The sequence below is a fragment of the Equus asinus genome, chromosome 22 (genome assembly GCF_041296235.1).
Source record: "Equus asinus isolate D_3611 breed Donkey chromosome 22, EquAss-T2T_v2, whole genome shotgun sequence".
Lineage (NCBI taxonomy): Eukaryota > Metazoa > Chordata > Mammalia > Perissodactyla > Equidae > Equus > Equus asinus.
The window spans coordinates 13920752-13942492 of NC_091811.1; the positions used below are offsets into that span (position 1 = coordinate 13920752).

The 21741-nt window shown below is 39.1% G+C and overlaps 1 protein-coding gene across 31 annotated transcripts in view; it reads right to left on the bottom strand.

Moving 5' to 3' along the window:
• WNK1 (WNK lysine deficient protein kinase 1) overlaps positions 1–21741 on the bottom strand; it is a 176511-nt gene that overhangs the window by 22741 nt on the left and 132029 nt on the right. For 15 of the 31 annotated variants that reach the window (XM_070494743.1, XM_070494742.1, XM_070494755.1 and 12 more), the window contains 15 exons: positions 21485–21658; positions 21220–21277; positions 20958–21080; positions 18984–20431; positions 17493–17576; positions 15273–15356; positions 14593–14653; positions 10884–10957; positions 9240–9901; positions 8365–8567; positions 6463–6657; positions 5469–5561; positions 3125–3166; positions 1176–1202; positions 52–239 (listed from right to left, as the gene is read on the bottom strand). In XM_070494743.1, the coding sequence (XP_070350844.1) occupies positions 52–239; positions 1176–1202; positions 3125–3166; positions 5469–5561; positions 6463–6657; positions 8365–8567; positions 9240–9901; positions 10884–10957; positions 14593–14653; positions 15273–15356; positions 17493–17576; positions 18984–20431; positions 20958–21080; positions 21220–21277; positions 21485–21658 (3516 nt within the window). The remainder of the gene's footprint in view (positions 1–51; positions 240–1175; positions 1203–3124; positions 3167–5468; positions 5562–6462; positions 6658–8364; positions 8568–9239; positions 9902–10883; positions 10958–14592; positions 14654–15272; positions 15357–17492; positions 17577–18983; positions 20432–20957; positions 21081–21219; positions 21278–21484; positions 21659–21741) is intronic. The other 16 variants (XR_011497047.1, XM_070494744.1, XM_070494757.1 and 13 more) reach the window with 6 other exon arrangements.

A 21741-nucleotide genomic window follows, 5' to 3' on the forward strand; every position in this document is an offset into this window, starting at 1 on the left:
TGCTGAGTGATACTCTGATAAACTAGGAACATGGCAAAAGGGAAGACTCACCTCATAATTCATGTGTCCTTTGCTTCCTCTCCTGCCCGAAAGATTCATGGCATCTCGGGCCCAATTATCTACCAACTTGTGCAGGTCATCTGTGAATGTGCCCTTCCTGCTGGACGTCATGGCAGGAGGCTGAGCTTGGGCAGCCTGGCTGTTTACCGTGCCCCCCACGGTATTTGTGCTGCTGGTCCCTAGAGTTAGAAGAAGCAACAGAATACAATCCATTAAAAAGAGGTTGGGTAATAATTTTAAGAGGAGGAAAAACTTCACAGGATGATGAATGGCAAGCCAGAATGGGGAGAGGATGAACTGGGAAGCCATGCAAGAAAGGAAGGTTCCAAGGTTTTATTTAACCAAATGTTTTGGCCTAACAGGGTAATGAAAACAGATTCTCTTCAGGAGCTACAGATGAGGCTAAACAACTCAGGATGATGGTAGGCACAAAAGGCAGGGACCTCTTTCAGCCCATTCACATGGTAACTGAGAGTACTGAAACTTACTGCCAGTACTCTATTCCCAGCATCACATTGATGAGGGAGGTGGAGCATGGTCAACGAGCCTAGTTGCTCTAGAATATTGCAGAATGCAGGGCAAAAGAAGAGGATTTCTTGAGCATTGAGGCAGGGTTAAAGGAATGCAAAGACAGGTGCTTGGCCCACGAAAAGACGGGGTTCCCAATCCATGTGGACATTGCCACAGTTTTTAGCCATTCTTTAATAGGAAGAAGTAATAAGAGAAATAGCACTCTTTTTTCCAAAAACTTTTTCACCTGGACCCATAAACACAAATTGGTAAACATAAATCTGGGAGGAATTAAGGCTTCAACCTCTCCCAATTTCCCATGAGTAAAGAACCAAGATTACCCACAAGGATGGTTCTCTATGGTGTGCCTGAATCTTTCAACTCCAGGAAGACATGGTTTTCCTGAAGATGACCCCAGTTTCAATTGGTTCCAGGATTCTCACCCCCTTTCCCCTCTCTTCCCAGAAGAGCAAGCACTTTCCTGTGGAAGCAACAGGAACATTCAGCTGAGGTAGGGGTGCAAAGGGCAGGAGGAAGCTTTGAGGTTATGATGAAGGAATTCTATTTCTATGGTTTGATGAGAAAGAAAGGAGTCTGTGTCCTGCCTGATTTCGGCTCTGCTGGAGGGCACACTGAAGATTATTCGAAGAGGCAAGTTTTAGGGAAGAGGGAAAGAAGAGTCACGGTCTTGTTTTTTTCCCTCACCCCCCATTTTCTTACCAGATCTCACATTTGCTGCAGAATAAATAAAAGCTACTAAAGTAAGCTGTGAGCCAGTAGGACTTAAGATATCCAAGTAAGGCTAGGGGCCAACTAAATAAATGCATACATTTTCCTGTTTTCAAGGTCAAAGCAGCACCAGAGCACAGCAACACACCTGAAGCAACTCTGCCATTTAAAAATCCTTTATAATCCATCACTGGTCTCAAGTCAAGTTTATAACCTACCACCCAGGGAACGGCACACACAAGCATGTCTGTGCTAGAATGACAGCTAATTCTGAGGTGAAGCTGCAGAGTGAGCGAAGTCACATGCTTCTTACCACCACGGCAAGACATGGAACTACTGCACTGTGTGTATTAGCTCACTTCTTAGTGCCCGCTGGAGCCACTAGGGGATTGCTGTTGCACATACAGTGTAAAGAAGAGTTAAGTTCCCCTAGAGGACAGGAAACCCAAGTGGAAAATTATAAAAGCACAGGAAACAGCCTTCCTCGAATAGCAAGAGTGAGACAGTAGTGGAGTGGGAGGCACAGGCAAAAGGACGGCAGTCATAATAATGATGACATCCAGAACAAGCGTATCACATGCATGAGGACTGTTGTCCTGTTTGAATGATTATTGCTTGATGAGCTTGATGATGAGTGAGACAATCAAAACAAAAACCGGAAACAATCACAAGTGAGCAGAGCGGTCAAAAGCCAAATACAAGCAGCTTAGTCGAGGTGAACACTGCTTATTCACAAAGAGCTCATGCTGGGAGTCACACCTCTCTAGTCTCCTCCTGGTCACCTTTGATGCTGTGAGGCCCCTTTATAATCAAATTTCACTTTTCATTTGAATATATATTATACAATACTGCATTCTCAAAGTGGCGTTTATAGCACGAGGGAGAGTCAATCATACAGTTAACCTTCCTTTTCTAGCTTCTGAAAACAGGCTTTCCCATTGAAGAGGGAAACAAACAAACACATCCCTTCTGACCACAAATTAACTCCTGGGAAAGGTGACTTGACTACAAAAGCTCTGAGAACGGGTAGTGCATTTAGTCCATTTTAGTAGTAAAGTGTTTAACAACACTTGTAATACAGATATTTCTGAGAACGCTGCTTGCTTTCCAGAGATTATACTAACCTTTAAAAGCTCTAAAAAGCACTGTATGCTTTACCACCAAAAATCTGTTTTTGATTTTCTCTCGCCATAATACATTTCCCCCATCGCCATTCCCAAGCCACCAGATCCTGGTTAACAATAACCTATCATGGGCCATAACTTACTGCTTAGCATCCCAAGTATGCAGTTTTCTGGTTGACCTCTGGTGGCCTGTTGGGTTGTTGAACTGTCTGCATTTTCACGAGGAGCCACCAGTTTAAGAGGCTGAACTCTACAACGCAGTGTTTCTCTCCTCACTGATCTAGCAGACATCTCCCACTATGATGTGAGGGTATGGACTTTTGTATGCTTTGATCACTGCTGATTTTCCAATGGGTAGAACGGTACATATTTGCTGACTAAATGGCTCCTCTTCCTAAAGGAGCCAGGTATCCCTGATCTCTCTACACAGATCCACGAGCATTATCAATCTATAATCGTCACAGCTAGGTTCACAGGGGGTCATCACTGAGAGCATTTATTATGAGGTCATTTCTTAATCTGGAAGGATAGCTAATGGTCAGCAATTAAGCTCATTAAGGAGCCTATTAGAAAGGGGCGCAAACTAGACAGATGGAAGTTGGGAAATCAGGGAGTCACGAGGCTTCAGGGTTCAAAGAACTCATAGATAACAGGCTTTGCAATCAAGGACCAAAAGTAACAGAAAAAAAAAAGATAATTACTACAGAGCTGGTTGCAAGGACAGACTTTTTTCACCATCTTCCCTGAAGCACAAAGAGAGAGCAATGTGTTAAGATAAAGAAACATCAGTGTAAAATATTTAGAATCTCCAAACAGCACACAAAATCCCAGCAAGAAAAAGCAGGAGGGGAGACAGATTGGTAGGACCTGGGAGCCCTTGCCATAGATGTCGTTCGATGGGATGTATCTTACTGGCCTGTCAGCCTTAACATGGTTATCTAAGGGACTGTGGTACTACCTGGAAGACAGAAGTTGAGTTTCCATACCCAAGGTTTGTATCTAAAAGAGTAATGCCCTGCATCGAAATTCCGGGATGGAGGAGGAACACCATCTCTCAGGTCTCACTGCTTGAATTTCAAATAACCAAGCAGTCTTTCACTGATCTTGTCCCACTTTCTGTTTCTCCTGCTGGGTTGTTAAAAAGCACTCAATTAAATGCATTAGCAATTCTACCACAGTAGACTGATAGCACCATTGTTACAATTTTAAGTCAATTTAAATTGGCTAATATATTTCCACATCCTAGACATACATACTAACCCTTTCCCATCTCAAAAAATCTTTAAAATTATGTGGAAAACGAGCAACTTTTGAACATAAATAAAGCATTAAGCCAAGCCGTGCTTCCAAACCATTATCTATTTTGAGAGCATAGAATAATGCATCCAAAACTAAGACCCCCATGCCTATAAGCACCTGTTTTCTTTCCATATTTGCTTTACATTTGCCTCTTGCAATTTGTTCACCAAGGCTTATATGATGTATACTGATATGCTATCAAAAGATAAAAGGTCTCTCATCTTAGACTCAAAATGAAGTGACAAGATTTAAGATTTCTAACCACTTTCAATTGAGCAACAGTGTAATACCACCTACCTTTAGAGTGTGATGAGAACTTATTGAATTAATTAATTTTAAGTGGTACCTGTCACATTATACTACACAAAAAAGCAATAGTTGTCTTTCTTCCCTCTTAGACATTTCAGGCTGAATAACACAGGCCTGACATGTCACATTCTACTTCAAAACACTTGTCTCCTACTAAAGATGAAAAGATGCCTTTTCATCTTTCTAGCTGGACATATAAATTACATGCTTATATATGTGTCAAGGTGCTAATATGCTTGGTCCAGTCTAGTCTAACCAGAGAAGTTATTGATCTGAGTACTCAAAAATCATACATGCTTGGAAAACTACTAAATTGGGTAATGCCTTCCACCTTATTCTTTGTTAAACAGCCCTGGACCGGTGACATGTGAGGCCCAAGGACCTCTGAACTACACTCAGAAACAGTGACGGTCTTAGCACATGCATTTTTAAAGCACTTTAATAACCACATCAGAAGTTTGAGGCCTTAACAGAGAAGATCTTTATCCAAACTAACAAAGGTTTTCTACTTGAGCCTTATTTTCGTTTTTAAAATTTTTATTTGAACGTACATTTACTGACTACCTACTATGTGCCAGGTAAGCACTGGCTAATCAGAGGGAAATGATGTGTGTTTCTCAAGTGCTACCTGCTTTTGTGTACATGATCCAATTTGATTTGTACAACAACCCTAAGAGTTAGATGTCATCTTCGTTTCACATATGGGGAAGATGGGCTGGAGAGGTTGGGTGACTTGCTATTGAGCGGTGTTTTTAAGAAGAAAGCTGAGAAATCTCAGCAATCATGTTAAAAGACCATTTTCACTTGCGGGTGCTGGGCTGTGGTCTTTAATAGAATAAATGCTTTATCAGAATAACCACACTGAAACCCTTTCTGAACTACTCATTTTGTGGAGTTACAGGGTAGTGCTGGTGAAAGGATCCAGTGAAGAGATTCTACCATCTTTTCAACTACTAGATGGTTAGGCTTAATTGAGGAGAGAAAAAGATTTCAACCTACTCTGGAAAAAAAAAAAAAAGAAAAATAGGGTTTAACTTTTACCTGATGCCAAGATCTAAAGGCATCAGTGGTCAAGATGCTGTCTCTTCTAATGCCAGAACAAGGGGTAGTACTGAATAAGACTGTGGAGCTCAGTCTTCATTATCTGCAATGACCCAGCAGTCTATATAGCCTTGATACCATATCTACCCTCTGTCACAGATCTACGAAGAAGCAATTCTACCAGGAAGTTATTTTGAAGTTTATAGAAACCTATTATTATTTTTATATATTTTAACATAATTAACAAAGCGACCCAAACTTCTGAGGGTAACAGTAGTTCAGCCAAGCCACTGACTAGATGATTTTACAAAGAGACAAATGAAAATGGACTGCATGATACATCAAATCCAAGCAGCAGAAAAACAAGGACGAGGAAGGAGTAAAGGTGTTACACACAAAGAGCCAAGCAGGGCGTACTCAGAAATCGGGTCCTCCTGCCACCAGGTTTGAATGTCACCTGCTCAGATGCACAGTTAAACTTCGCACAGCCTGTGAGAGGGGAAAAACAGGGAAGAACAGAGAGAGAAGAGACAGAACACAACTGCAGGATGTTAGAAACTGGAGGCTGGAGTGGTGAGATGCGCTAAGACGGCACACAGAAGAACGAGCCTCCAGGGAGAGGTCAGATATGCAGGGCAGGAGACACTAGGCCTCCATTCCCTCTATCTGCGAGATGCTGAAGCTTTCCCAGTGGGAATAATGCTGGCTAGTTTGAGCTCCTACCAACAAGTACATTCATCTTGTGAAGAGACAATCTGATCTTTAATTTCTGTGATATTGTGGCAAAAGCACCTATGCTAGTTATATTTTTTTTCAATCTTTTCCACTCAGACACCCAACTCCTTTCAATTCTTGTTCTAATGTTACTAGAAGCTCTTTCCTCTATAGGAATGTTTTGAGTGATCATTAATAAACAAAACTATATTAAGTATACTATGGATAAAATTTGAATTGCAGGGCTATTCATCTCAGTATGCTACTCTCATACTTAGAAGTTGAAAAAGTCTACAGTGGCTAAGCAAATGCATTAGATTCCAGACACATTTGGTCCAGGGAATCTCCAGTCTAGTATTAAAATATAAGTTCCAAATACCAAATGAATCATTCAATTGGTCAAGTCCTCATATAGGCCGCAGATGTAATTTGTTGCTGTAATCCCTTGAAAAAAGCTATTTCACTTGATGGGAGCAACAAGTCCACCTAACCTAATCATCACCCAACTTCCCCTTTCGAACCAAAGATCCCTAAATGTACAATACACAGGCTGTGTTCTGGTCAGCTGGTCTTCTAACCCACCTTAACAACAGGTTACTCATCAGGCTTTTGTCCCAGATATGGCAATATCTCCATTTTAATGTTTTGGAAGATGATGGTTGCTTTCATCTCTTACCTTGACCTGGAGCAGAAAGGCTTGGTACTGAAATGGCACCATCACTGGTGAAGGCTGAATAGAGGTTGTCACTGGAGGGAGATGGCTTAAGGGGCTGTAACAGCTGATTCTGCCCACTCTCTGGCATGTGGCCAGGAGGGTGGAGGGTCTGCTGGGGGTGCAAGACTGAGGCTGAACTCTGACCAGACAGGTTACCTGCCAAAAGATAAAATGGCATGAGGAAACGTGTACAGCTTTCCCAATGCACTTTATAGGCACTGCTCTTATTCCTCCAATTTGTCCCACTGAGTGACTAATAGTGGGTCAAAAGCTGTAACTGATGAAAGAATAAAAGGCTCACTAACAGGAGGGGAAGTGAGGAATGACATGAGAATCAGGGCTATAGGAAACTATCCCAAAAGGTTTTTAGCTTTAGATAACTGAGATGGTTCACAAGTCTGAGTTGAGCAGGGAGACTAGAACACGTAGTGGATACGAGAGAATTCCATTTTCTAATTCCATGATGGCTTTTTGTACCCTATTATAAAACACTGAGTTGGATCATGATAGAAATAGGTTTGGTAGGCAGTCTCTGCTTAGTCTTTCTTGTATGCATATGTCAAATCAAGTAATAAGAAGTTTCAAAAAGTGATGCAGGTGACTACAGAGCAATGCATATTTAAAATTGTTCTTGGAAGGTGGCTTTCAATAACTAGTCAAGTGTCTTGAAATTGACTGACTTCTCTGTTCCCTAGTAACTAGTGGAACAGAAGTCCATTCAAAAAGTACGTCAAGAGCCAGCCCTGATGGTCTAGCAGTTAAAGTTGGGCATGCTCTGCTTCAGTGGCCCGGGTTTGGTTCCCAGGCATGGAGCCATACCACTCGTCTGTCAGCAGCAATGCTGGAGTGGTGGCTCACACAGAAGAACCAGAAGGGCTTACAACTAAAATATACAACTATGTATTGGGGCTTTGGGGAGGAAAAAAAATAGGGAGGAAGATAGGCAACCGATGTCAGCTCAGAGCAAATCTTTCCCAGCAAAAACGAAAGTTATGCCAAAATTGGGAACAGAAGCTAAATTAGCTGATATCTCTTGTAATCACATCTCTACTAATGAATTGATGTGCTAGAGATTAGAGATCAATGTGCTAGAGAAAAGGTTTGGGTCTCTGAAAACTTCTGGGAGATGGAAAGCTGCTATGAAGTTTGCAACTACTCTCCAACATGTTAATATTAGACCTGGAGGGCAAATATGAGGTATAAACTTATTTCAGTCCTTTTCACTTTTCCACTAATTATCTGTTAACATTACCATAATTTCACCAAAATGTAAAATCTATCACAATTAAGACAAACAATCATTTATTACAAGTGATTATGATTTAACTATTTTTCTGATTACAACCACTAGCAAGTTTTTTATTTCAATACACATAAATGAAATAAAAACTTTAATCAAGGAAATTACCACTTAAGACATACCCAAATAGCTATATGAAATTTACATTCATCCCAGTTGCAATTATGACCAATTCATTCACAAAAACGAGGCATTTACCTGAAGTTTTACTAAATAGAGAACAATGTTATTTTCTTCCAGCTGCTCAAGACTTCGGTGAGGTGTGAGTTATATGAGTTACCACGCAAAGCTACATGTTTTATCCTTAAGAACAGCTATAAATGAAGACTACCAGTAGATAGCAATATGAGTTACAATGGAATAAGCCATTGCACTAACACATTCTACTTCCATACACGCAAAAAGAGGTACTATAAACATGGGGAGTAGGAAGTAAGAATATTAAGACATTCAAACTCCTTTGACATTTAACAAAAACAGCACATGTTCAATAGGTTATATACAAATGGAGACAGAAACAAAAGATGGGACAGCCATGGCTGACCTGGTCCAGGGCTTTTTACCTGAAAGCTGGGGGCTTTTATTTCCCAAGGAACTGCTGCGACTAGATTTGCTGCCTTTGCTCTTAGTGGGTCGCCTTCTTCTCCCTGAAAGGGGGGCAGCAGGAGGAATAATGACAGCAGGGGGAACCTTGCCCAGTTTGGTATACAAAGATTCAATTTCATGCTTCTGGCGACTCTGCAGGTCTTGAATCTCTTTAAGATGTCTATGAAAGATAACCAAACATAACTCAAAAATATTATAATCACCTTTGTTTAAACAAGAATTAACAACATATTCTTTAACCTCCAATTCAAGTATTTACTTACTCATGAATCTTTTCCCCAAACATATTTAATCTTGAGATTCTAGTTTGTCAACTTATCTTGCTGGCCTTCATTACGTAAGCCAAATTCTAACAAGCTCCTAGCCAACAACAAATGGTTGCTGATGTGTTACGAGAAAAAGATTTCCTGATTTTAGAGGCTATATGCAGGAGTCCAGGATTTGCTACTCTGATCCAGTTTGTCAAATATGACCAAAAAACCCGCCAACATCATCTACATTTCAGTGCCATTACCAGATTCATTTGGTAGACTAGTAAACAACTAAGGTTAGGTTAATAATGATAAAAAGTGCTATTAATAAAAACAATAATATAGTAACCATAATACATGGGTGCTGAAAGAGTTCCATAACTAGAGATGCTATGGGTTCTTATGAGCACAAGAGACTCAGTGAGAACTACATTCAGATAACTAGTTTTTGCGTATCACCCTCTCTTTAAAAGAAACAAAACATAAGCATATTGCAGTGAAAAGAATACTAATCTAGGCATCAGGAGCTAGCTCTTAATAGGATCGTGCCATTATTCTCTCACAGGAGAAAATATACGTACTTTTCTCGTAGTCGCCGCAGCTCTAACTTTAAGTCTTCATCTTCAATATCTGACTCATTGTCACTACTCATGTAAGAGGAGTTGAATGAATTACTAAGGCTTTGACTTAGATTTTGGACAGGAAGACTCTTTGAGCTCAGCTGATGGGGGGAGTGTGGACTACCTGAACCATCATCCACATCCCTACTTAGGAAGGCAGCCTCCAGGTCAGAAGATGGCCCGTTAAGATGTGAAGGCTCTGACAGTTCAGGCTTTTCTTTCTTTGGTATCACAGCAGGAAGAGTAGCTTGTTCCAAATCCATAAAAGGAGGAGACGCCATTGGTCCTTCTTTCTTTGCTTCAGCGATCTTGTCTTCAGTTCTTGATACAGAGAAACGACCTACTTTGTTTGCTGTAGTTGTCACCTGAAAACGTCCAACCTTGGTAGACTGCCCAGTTTCTGACTTTGCTGCTGAGAGAGGAGTTTTGTGGGCACTATCTGGCACATCTGAAGAGATGCCATGAATGGTTACGCTATTAGGCTCTGGCTTCACCAGGGTACTCTCTGGACTACTACTTGATAGCACTGAGGACTCTGAAGTGCTGGATTCAAAATGAACAGACTTTGCATCTTCTGACTTACTTTGACCCTCTTTCTGGGCATCATCCATTGCTACTGAAACCTGATGGGAAGAGACCAAAGTGAGATTAAAAAACAAAGTCTCCAATGCTCAGTTTTTAAAATGGACCATAAAAAACTGAATCACTTTATTTCCCAGTCAGTGAGTAGGCTGATTATTTGTTTCATAGTCCCTCCATCTTTGACTGTGAAAACACAGAAATCAACAGGTCATGGAATCTTGAAGGTTGCTTACAAATAAGAAAAACTACAAAGATGAAATCCAATAAATGTTAAATGCCAGTTAAGCTTCAAGAATCAACACAACTAACTGCTACTAAAAGGAGGATCCAGATCCTTGTCCTAGTTTGTCCATGTATTTTAACTACAAACTCAGCCCAGCTATCAACTCTCAGAACCTCAGTTTACAAATGAGAAAAATATCACCTACTATCCCCAACTCCAAGTGCTATCACAAGAATAATCAGAAAGTCATTGTGAAAGCAGTAAAAAAAAAAAAAAAAAAAAAAAAGAGAAAACGATTTTTCAAAGCTTGTTTGGCACTATGTACTAAAAGCCAGAAAATGTGCAATTGTTGGGCCAGCTGGGAAAATAAAGGGAATATAGTATCACTCGATGCTGACTCAGTATTTTCACTTCAGAAATTAATCCCAAGAAAATCATCTTACAAAGGGGAAAATGTTTTTATATACAAAGATGTTAAGTGTTACTTTACTTATTATGCTGGAAAAGTAAGAAACAACCTAGTGACTAACAATAAGAGAATGGTTAGGGAAAGCAGCTACTAGACGGGGAAAAAGCCACAAAACACATTCAGAGGAGAAGCAGGGTCAATTTTAGATATACACATGTTTATCTGAGGAATGGAATGGAAGGAAATATATCCCAAAAGAGTAATCCTGGGGGGGTTGGAGGAAGGGCAGATAGCATGACTATCTGCCCCATGTCCCAAAAGGTAGGTAAGCATTTTATTATATACATACTCCCTTCAAAGAGGGAATCAAGGCAAGAAGTGATTGTCTTACCTGAAATCGCCCCATCTTAAAAACACCAGTTCCTGAAGTAGTTGCTAGGACGGGACCTTCTGTGACTTGAGAAACTGAAACAAATACATGGAGAAGGAAAAGAACTTAAACGGCACCTCTTTTTCGTTAACTTCTTTTCCCTTTGGCCAGAAATACAGCAAAATGAAACTACTTAACAGATGAGGAAACTTTTTAGAGGCAAGGAAAATCTCCTTATCCTCCTTTCTCCTTAGGCTTTGTCCAACAAGGGGAAACAGTTATTGTTTGCTCTCCTACTAGACACCGTTAGTATGAAAGATTACATTGTTTGTGAAAAACTGTCAAAGTCTGAAAATACATCATTAACCTTCTACCTGTCCTTGTACACATGTACAAAGGATATGTTATTGCTTGAGGGAATAAAAGTTACATTAAGCAAAGCAGCTTCACAGTTTAACTACAACATTAACGGATACTATAAAAACTAAGGATAACAAGCAGTAAAAACTCAATTATTCATTCTTTAACTCAAAGATATAAATAAATGAAGTGAACAATGAAATTTTAAAAGGATATTAAAGATAGGATGTTAGGATATTATAGGATACTAGGATATTAAAGACCCATTTTTAAATGAAAATCGGCTATGGCAACTGGTTAAGGCACTTAGGCAAAATCCCAGAACAGGACAATACAGGTGTCAGAAGCATTGATAAGTAGTTTTGAGCAACTTGAAAGCCATCTAGGTCCTATTTTCTAGGGACAATCACTTGTTCGAGTTTCTTTTTAGAGAAATGTAGATACATACCAGAATTTCTTTATTTTATACAATGAGTAGAATACTGATTTTGATATTTTCACTTAATGATATAACAGAGACAATTTCATAACAATGTCTCACTCTTTTTAATGACTGCATAGTATTGTACTGTATGTATACATCACATATATGTATACTTTTTTTATGTCCCATATTTTTTTTTTTTTGAAGATTTTATTTCTTTTCCTTTTTCTCCCCAAAGACCTCCGGTACATAGTTGTATATTCTTCGTTGTAGGTCCTTCTAGTTGTGGGATGTGGGATGCTGCCTCAGCGTGGTCTGATGAGCAGTGCCATGTCCGCGCCCAGGATTCGAACCAACGAAACACTGGGCCCGCCTGCAGCGGAGCGCGCGAACTTAACCACTCGGCCAAGGGGCCAGCCCTCTTTATGTCCCATATTTTAACTGCGCTTCTGATGGACATTTAAGTTATTCAGAACTTCTTGCTATTATAAACGTGCACTAATAAACTTTTTTATAGATCTGTGGAATAAATACCTAAGAATGGAAATGCTGAATCATTTCCATTTACAACTTTGACAGGGGCTGGCCCTGTGGCCAAGTGGTTAAGTTTCCGCGTTCAGCTTCAGCGGCCTGGGGTTTCACTGGTTCAGATCCTAGGTGTGGACCTAGCACCACTCATCAAGCCATGCTGAGGCAGCGTCCCACATAGCAGAGCCAGAAGGACCTACAATTAGAATCTACAACTATGTACTGGGGGGCTTTGGGGAGAAGAAAAAAAAGAACAACTTTGATAGACTTTACTAAACTGATCTCCAAAGAGGCTATACCAAGGCACTGGTGGCTGTTAAACTTCTGAGTTTACCAATTAGAGGTAAGAAATGAAATCACTTCTAGTTTTACTTTGCATTTCTGTTATCTTGAAGGAACTTAAATATTTTTACGCCTAAATTTCTTTTTTCTCTGTCTTTTGATTATTTTTTGGTCCATGTTGAATTTATAGAACTCTTCTTTTTTTTTTCCACAGGGAAAGTTTTCCCGTGAGTTAACATCTGTTGCCAATCGTTCTCTCTTTTTTCCCCACTCCCCAAAGCCCCAGTACATGGCTGTATATCCTAGTTGTAAGTCCTTCTAGTTCTCTGATGTGAGCCACCTCTACAGCATGGCAAGTGACAGATGGGTGGTGTGGTTCTGTACCCAGGAACCAAAGCCAGGCTGCCAAAGCAGAGCATGCTGAACTTGAACCACTAGGCCATGAGGGCTGGCTCTAGAACTCTTTATATTAGCAAAACGAGTCCTTTTTGTGATATGAACACACACACACATTTCCCAGCTTTTCATTTACCTTTGGACCAAATGGCATTTTTTTTTCCCCATGAAGAAAATTTCAGATTTATTACTGCTTCTAGGTAGGGTATTAAACATACTAACACCTTTCTATATATCAAGGATCAGCAAACTATGATCCATGGACCAAATTCAGCCCACTACTTGTCTTTGTAGGTAAATTTTATTGAAAAACAGCCAAACTCACTCATTTATGTATTATTTATTGCTTTTGGGCTACAACAGGAGATTTGAGTAGTTGCAACAGAGACTATACGGCCAGTAAAGCCTAAATTATTTACTTTCTTGCCTTTTACAGAAAAAGTTCATCGATCCTGCTCTAAACAGTTAAAAAAACGCAAAATATTCCTTTTATATCTCCTCACAGTACTATTTTATGATGTCACATTTCATCTTTGATCCATTTGGAATTTATTTTGGTCTAGGCTAGCAATCTATCTTTGCTTTTTTCCCAGATGGCTGTCCAGTTGTCCAAACCATTTACTGAAATATCCTTTCTCTCACTAATTTGAAAGGCCTTTTTCATATTCTACATTCCCTTTTAGTTTGTCAATTTCTAGACTTTCTAGTCTGTTCCACTGATTTTTAAGTTACTTCTCTTAAAATAAGAGAGCCAATTCAGAATGTAGTTGCCTTGAAAATAACCTAATTTAGAGAGGTTTTAAGTGAAATTTAGCACTTAAGGAAGGAAGACAAGAAGTAGTAAGAGCATTCAGGCAATCTTATTAATAGGTATACAGGGAAGTAGATTTATGTCAGGTGGTGCTGAGGAGAATGGATATACTGCAAAAAGGGAAAATTAATATTAAGCATGTGCTATACAAAATCACGTAAATATAGTATAGCTCATATTTAATAATTTTAACTTTTGAATACAAATGATTCTGAAGGAAAAGGTGACCAAAAATAGAAACTTTAAAATTCCTAGGTTCTGTGGGACTGATGATGTGGTGACGAGATTCACAACAAAACTTTAGAACAGTAGTAGCTGATATGAACTTATGACTAAGCACATGGTGACAAAAGTTTCAATAAAATATTTAAGCTGTTGGTATGAATAATTTTTACAAAATTAAGTTCGAAATATGCCTCTCTAAAGAGATTATATTTATGGACATGGAATTCTAAAGACATCAGAAATAGATAAAAATAATGTTTAAACTGATGAACTGAAATCTTACATTTGTATTTCTACTATCTATGCTATTCAAGCTTATCTCTCTCTATATATAGCCAGTGTCACAGAATGCAAGAGGTCACCAGTAAATTAATTTTTATAAATATGCTTGAATTTCCTTATCTATCTTACCAAGAATCAAAGGGTGTTATGCTAGGAAACTATCATTATCCCTTGCATGTCCCCTCACCCCCCAAAAATAACAATGTAAACGATTCATTAATTTGCTAATACCACCTGTTCTCGATATTAGTATCAATGCTCCTTGGTCACGAAATAAATAAAAGTGTTCTTTAAAATAATCTCAAATACACTTACATTCTCAAGAATGTGTCTTTCTTGACTATATTGACTATTTAGTCAATATAATCAATTATAGGGAGGTCTGGAAGTGGTAATATAGGAGGAAGAAGGCTGATTCTCACCATCCTTCTGGGGCTGTGCTGCTGCTTCCGTAACGGCCGTTGGAGCCACCACAGACACCGGCTGCAAAACACACACACAGATACCACAAAATCTTTAGCTTACGGGACTCAAACTCCTGTCATGCTGCTTTGCTTCTGGTTTTTATAAAAGGCAGAAAGAAAGACAGTATACATGAAGACACACTTATGTCTGACGCAATTTGCTATTTTTTTACAGCCTAAACATAAGTCTGATGTAAAGAAAGAAAGATTTTTAAGAAGAAATTTTGAGTCTTAATCCTTCTATATTGCTTTCTTAATTTTTCTCAAGGGATACTTAAAATTATAACTTTGATAATCATAGAAAAGTAGTAATTAGAACAGTATTGTGTCACAAGCCTAAAAGGAAGAAGGTAAAACTTTAAAGTACAACCTCCTCCAAAGTATAAATACAAAATCCACAGGATTGGTCTGTGGTATAATTCTAACCAGAGGTAAGACAAGAAAAGTATCTTTCAAATCAAATCTTTTCCATAGTTACACTGGGTCGGTATTAATCTTTCCTTAATCCATCTCATTTCTGTTGGCTGAAACAAGGAATAGGTGTTAAAGGTATTAATAGCGGTCTAGGTTACAGTTTATGTTCCGGGAATATAATATTAGAGTTATGGGAAGATTTTACTAAGATTTTCAAAACTTACACCAACTGCAGATGTCACTGCAACAGTCTCTGGACTAAGCGTTCTTCTCAACTGAGCATCAAGATCTTCCAGAGGTTGCTGTGACTAAACGAAAACCACCACAGTAAGTAAAGGTCTTTGGCATATTCAGAGCTGCTATTTATAGCCAATTTATATAGGATATACTGTTTTATGCTTTAGATTGACACACTATAACATGTGTCTATTCAGTGAATATAAAACTCAATATAGTAAGTTTAACTTAGTTATACTGCTTGAATGATTTACCAGTCTCTCAAAATTTTACGTCAATCTCCCAAGCCTTAGAGAAACTCAGTTACATTTATGTTTTTAGTTTTGAAGTCTTCTTTCTTAACTTCTACGTTTGACGCTAAAGTGACAGAAAAGCTGTATATCTGTCCTCTCCTTAAAAGTACATTCTGAAAAACGTATCAAGATCTATTGGTAGATTAATTGTATCACATGTCCCCTATTTTCTCTTTCAGTTTGGTACCTCTGAGAACTTACCCTTATGAATAAAGATAGCATTAACGTATTCTGTCACTATCAAGGAATATTATTCTTTTCCTCAGGTCTTAACAATCTACACTCTTCTATCCTGCAGACGGCAGCAAGGAGGAACTGAAGGTGTGGGCATTCCAACTTGTTAACCCGGCCTTACAAGCATCCACCCCAAGGCTGTAACTTTTATCCTTCGCCACAGTCTCTAATCCTACATCTATTTTGGCTTCTATAATCCTATTCTTCTGAGGCCTTCATTTACGCTTCTCACTCTACGTGCAGGCACTATCCACTTACTCTCCCTGTCCACATGTCTTATTTGCTGTTTCTCATCACATTTGAAGCCTTCTTAGGAATTTGAATACAAGCTTCTAATGAGAAAATAGGTTTAAAATTCCTAATTTACAGATTGTCACAATGCAATTTTCTCAAAATTTGGCAGTTGATGGACTGGGTTCTCTGCTGGAGTTACTACTTTATTATGGCAAATTCCTTAAATCATGTTCCGTTGTACATCTGGGATTAAAGAAGCAGGGATAAATTCACACTTCTCAAGTTAGCAATTTACCAAGTTTTTTTAATATATGATTCTAAAATAAATTCCTAATTTAGTTTCAACGTTTACTAGTTTGTCCCATGTCAGAAGCTTTTTCATGGTTATAATGGGTTCATAATGAGTACTTTCCTTACGGGAATTCAACTAAATCTGTGGGGTAGGGTGGGAAAAGGAAACAAGAATTTAAATATTGCAGGCAATTCTGACCACCAATGAGCAGAACTGAGTGTGAGATGGGAATCTCACATTCATGTCACTGGTCTCAGTTCCTCTATAAGAAATCTCACGTTAGCTGAGCTGTGTGGTTTTTGTATTTAAAGATATAATACATATTTTTCATGAAATATAACCTGCAAACTCACCTACATGTAACTCAATTACTTCATTAGGTGGTCACTGAAAGAAATGTCAAACATTCAAGAAAAAATTGGTAGCACTGAACTCATAGAAAAAGGGTATTATCAGTTATCAGTGTGGTACACTTTCCTAAGGAACTTTCAAAGTTTATTATTATTATTATTTTTGGTGAAGAAGATTGGCCCTGAGCTAATATCTGTTGCCAATCTTCCTCTTTTTATTTGAAGAAGATTGCCCTTGAACTAACATCCATGCCAATCTTCCTCTATTTTCTATGTGGAATGCCACCACAGCATGGCTTCATGAGCAGTGTGTAGGTCTGCACCTGGGATCTGAACCAGTGAACACAGTGAGCTGCCGAAAGCGAAACGTGAATTTAACCACTATACCACCAGGCCGGCCCTCAAAGTTAATTTTGATTACATATAATTTTTTACTTCCACAATGGTCTAGAACCTAATCTCATACTTAAGATGTAATTTCACTATTTTACAAAGGTGTGAATGATAGAAGGAGTTATAACTGTCTAGCAAAATGTCAACTTTGCTATTTTCTTTGTAAAATATGAAAAAATATTAGTATCAAATGTTTTCTAGATGACTTGAAGCAACATTACAGACAAAAGAACTATGAAGCTTCTTACTTTAAGTAGGGCCTGGGTCACTGGCTACACTTTTTCAAAAGAAAGTTCTTACTAAGTCAAAATCAAAGAGGAGCCAGAAGCCAAGATCACGCAATGGAGAACTTAAATAGGCTCTCTGAAAGAAAGTAGGGAGTAACAAGAAATTTGCCAAGTTTTGGTGCACCTGAGTTAGTGAAGGTCCTGGAAAAGGTGGCAGCTGATCGCTGGGTAGAGTACCAGCTGGAAGTTCAGTCCCCACTGGCAACACCTATAGACAATGAAGAGAAATTCAACATGAGACTCTAAGAGTAAAGACTGCATACTGAAGAGCAAATAAACTAATTTGAATGCAGAAGCATAAGAATAAAATGTATCTGGTTGAGGCTGGCCCCGTGGCCGAGTGGTTAAGTTCGCGCGCTCCGCTGCAGGCGGCCCAGTGTTTCGTTGGTTCGAATCCTGGGCGCGGACATGGCACTGCTCATCAAACCACGCTGAGGCAGCGTCCCACATGCCACAACTAGAAGGACCCACAACGAAGAATATAAAACTATGTACCGGGGGGCTTTGGGGAGAAAAAGGAAAAAAATAAAATCTTTAAAAAAAAAAAAAAAAAATGTATCTGGTTATGGCAGGCTTGTCATCTGGGTTACATTCTGGTATCTATCTTAAATAAAGGATGTTATAACCAAGATACTATTATAGGAGTTACTACGACATAATAAAATGAATAGTAAAATTTAATAAAAGGTTGTTAAGTATGGAAAACAGAGAACAAAGGCTGTATGGACATGAGAGACACAGTCCAGATATTCTTGAGCCACTTATTTAGTAAAGTATTATCAGGTTTTTCCTAAAACAAACAAGACTTCTCTGAGAAAACAAGACAGCTCAGAAAGAACCAACAGGCAGGTCTGATTAACAAAAGGTACCAGAAATCTACTACTATGAAACAATTTTCATTTTGTCTGAGTGAATCCACTATATTACCTTACTATAAAAGGAATCTCACATCAATGGCAATGCAGAAAGATGAGTGAAGCATACAATACAGTAGAAAAAGTACAGCCTTATTATTTGGAGAAGATCAGAGAGACTGAAGATGGCAGAATGAGAGAAAATCCACCATAGCAGAGTTAGAAAACTTTTTCTAGTTATTTTATTCCTAGGATAAGATTCTTTTCTCCTCCTCTGTATCAAATTCATCACCAACTTCCAATTTTTTATAAACCCCATATTGCACATCTGTGGAACCTAAGCAAAGCAGAAAATTTGCTTCATTCTCATTGAAACAAAGATTGTAAACTGCTGTTACTATGCATATTTGCCAGCAGAAGCATTCAGATCCCTTTTGGGATACAGATTTCTTCAGCTTGTACCAATTAGGAAGAAATGGCTATATTTTACCTGATTATTACACATTCTTAGAAAATCAGGCAGTATAATTAACCCCCAAATCCTGCCATATTTCAAAAGAAAAAGCATCTCATGTTTAATGTACATATAGCCTAAAATCACCTTCAATCAATTTATTTAATAAATACCAGGTGCTGACTATAAGCCAGGCATCTTTATAACTACATTTCTAATCGGTAAGGCCGAGCTGAAAAAATACACTTACTAGGGAGAAAAAAAAAGTGATCATATTTATCAAATTATTTCAAAACAAGAAACTTACTGGAGCCTTAGTTAAAGATGGCTTTGATGGAGCAGTTCCGGGTTTCACTCCTGGTGTACTGCTGACTGGGGCTGAAACATAGCTGACTGGGGTAGAAACCTGGCCAGGTGTGACCACTGGTATAACTGACAAACCAGTTGTTCCTAATGGCAAACTAGTTGGTGGTAAGCAAGTACTTGTAGTGGATGTCATGAGTTTGCTTGGTGCAACAGCAGTGGTTGGGATGCCTGGTGTGACAGTGGTCTCTACTACTAGTGACGTCTCCAGTGAGACAGAGGCATGTTGAGCTCCAGATGAACTATGTTCACTAAAGAGAGAGCGTAGTTTTTCCTCTAAAGTCTTTATGTCATCAATCCCAGGAGCTTTGGGTTGGGTATCAGCATCTATTTCAGGACAGTGAGTATGGGGCTGATTGGGAAGCAAAGCTGGCTGAGGCTGACTATGAATTAGTGTCTGCTGTACAGCAGGCACACTGGCAACAGGTTGCACCAAGGGTGGGATACTAGGTACTTGTGGCAATAAAGGTGTAGAAGTAGGTCCTGCTGCTTGGGGAAGGACAGGAGTAGAAGCTACAGCTGACTGGATGACCAAAGGATGCACCCCACTGGGCTGAGAAATAGAACTAGATACTCCTGCTCCAGGGGAAGAAGATGATGCAGAGAGGGACAAAGCCAATCCAGTTGCACTGCTATGAGATGTTTTATCTAGTGAGTGTGCACTAATCACCACTGTTTCAGCTAGAGTAGGAGCAGAGGTGCTGCTGCTAAGCTGAAGAGCAGGCTGTGAAGCTATGCTTGGGAATGGAGTGGTGGTAGAAACTGATGTTAACGTGGCTATCCCAGTAGTACTGCCTGCTGCCTGCTGAGATAATACAGGTGGAGGCTTAGCACCCGGGGCAGCAGCACTGCCCACTGTAGAGGCTGAAGTTGTTGAAACTGGTACAGAGGGCAAAGTGCCTATACTAGAAACAATGCTCCCAGATGTGGGAGCCTGAACTGACTGGGATGTTGTTGATATTGAGACAACCGCAGGTATTGTGATGCTTGAAACCACACTGGAAAGTACTGGTGATTCAGATGCAGGTGGTACAGGGAGACCACTTGAAGTTATTACACCTGTGCAAGTGGCAACTCCGGCAATCCCCTTTTCAGTGGGCACTGTAATCTCAGACTGAATTACTGATGTGGAAATGTCATTAAGAGGGCAGCTAGTTGCAGAGACGGATACTGAAGGTGTGGCTGCTGCTGTAGTTGGGACTCCAGCAATGCTAGTCATGGAAGGAGGTACCACTGGAAATGTTGGTCCTGTATGACTAAAGTTGGGAGGTGCTGTACTGGGTCCTTCTGTCATTTGGGTATGTCTAAGTTCAGAAAAGGCCTGCTGTAGACTAAGGGATGAAGCAGAGTGAGACAAGTTCATTCCAGTGCCATGAGACGTAGAGGCAGCAACTGCAAAGGAAAATAAAAATTTCAGAATCAGTCCATTTTAAAAGGGTAGTTTTAAAAGATCATCCTAACAATCTATTTTTGGATTACCAACAATGCCACATACCAACAAGGTTTAAAACCTTTCCCTGGGAAATGATAGGTTGTAAAACAGTAAGTTTGATCAAGGTAAGTTAGCTTGTATGAATATCTGTTTCTGAAGAAAACACGGAGTAACCTCAAAGTATACACAATAGTACTAAATAGAGAAATAAACACATACTACTATTATCAACACAGAACCTATTACATGGGTTATATTTAGTATAGTGGTCCTTTCGGGTTCTTTTTCTTTAATCCTCTCTATTCAACATCTATTTCCCTCCTCCATATGTTTGTCTGTTGATTATAGTCTCAATTTCCTACTCTTCTTTACTGTCTATGTCATCATTTGAACTACTGCTTGATAATCAAGCTTCCAAAATAGCAGAGATGCTGTAGAACTGATGTAAAATTCTACATAAGGCATATGGTAGAAGCAATTCCTTACCTGTATCTGATGTTTCACTGGTGAAAACTTTTGATTCTCGCAATCGACTCTCTGGCACAGGACTCACGATAAAACGTCTTCCGGCAGAATGAACGACTTGAGTTAAAGAACTGGTAGGAATGCCTGGTTAAAAAGAAACAAACCACTTAATTACATTATTATTATATATACTGTCACCAACATGAAGCTTCAAGATTTCATTATTAGTATACAACTTCTTAGGTCAAAGGTAAGAACAAACATGAAAAGAAAAGAAATTCACCTATTTGCTGTGGCATAGAAGATGAAGGAATCGGTTGTTTGAATTCTCCTTCCAATTTCTACAACAAACAAAAGTGATTAAATTCATTCTCAAATGCAATCTTAATGATTAGGAAAAGCAAATCGTCACATGAAAAGAACATAAATGTCTGATCATCTCAGTCACATGTGTAATGTGATATCAGTAGACATTCTGCATGGCAAATTTGCTCTAGAGAAATATTTTAAATAAACAAAAAGCTTCACTATGGGAATGGTGAACCTACCTGAGAACCTGAAAAGCCATAGTCATCCTTTCCCTGCAGACTCTCCAATCCCTGCTCACCCTCTGGTTCCACACTGACATCCTCACTGAGCATTTCATCAGCTTTTTCAATAATTTCCCTCACTTGATCCACAAATGACTCTCTTTCTATTGCTAGAATAAAGTCATTGTTCACCTGTGAAAGAAATATGATTTCAGTCCGATTAGTACAGTGTTTCTTAAGCTTTAAGAAATTCAATTACCACTTTCATGACTTTT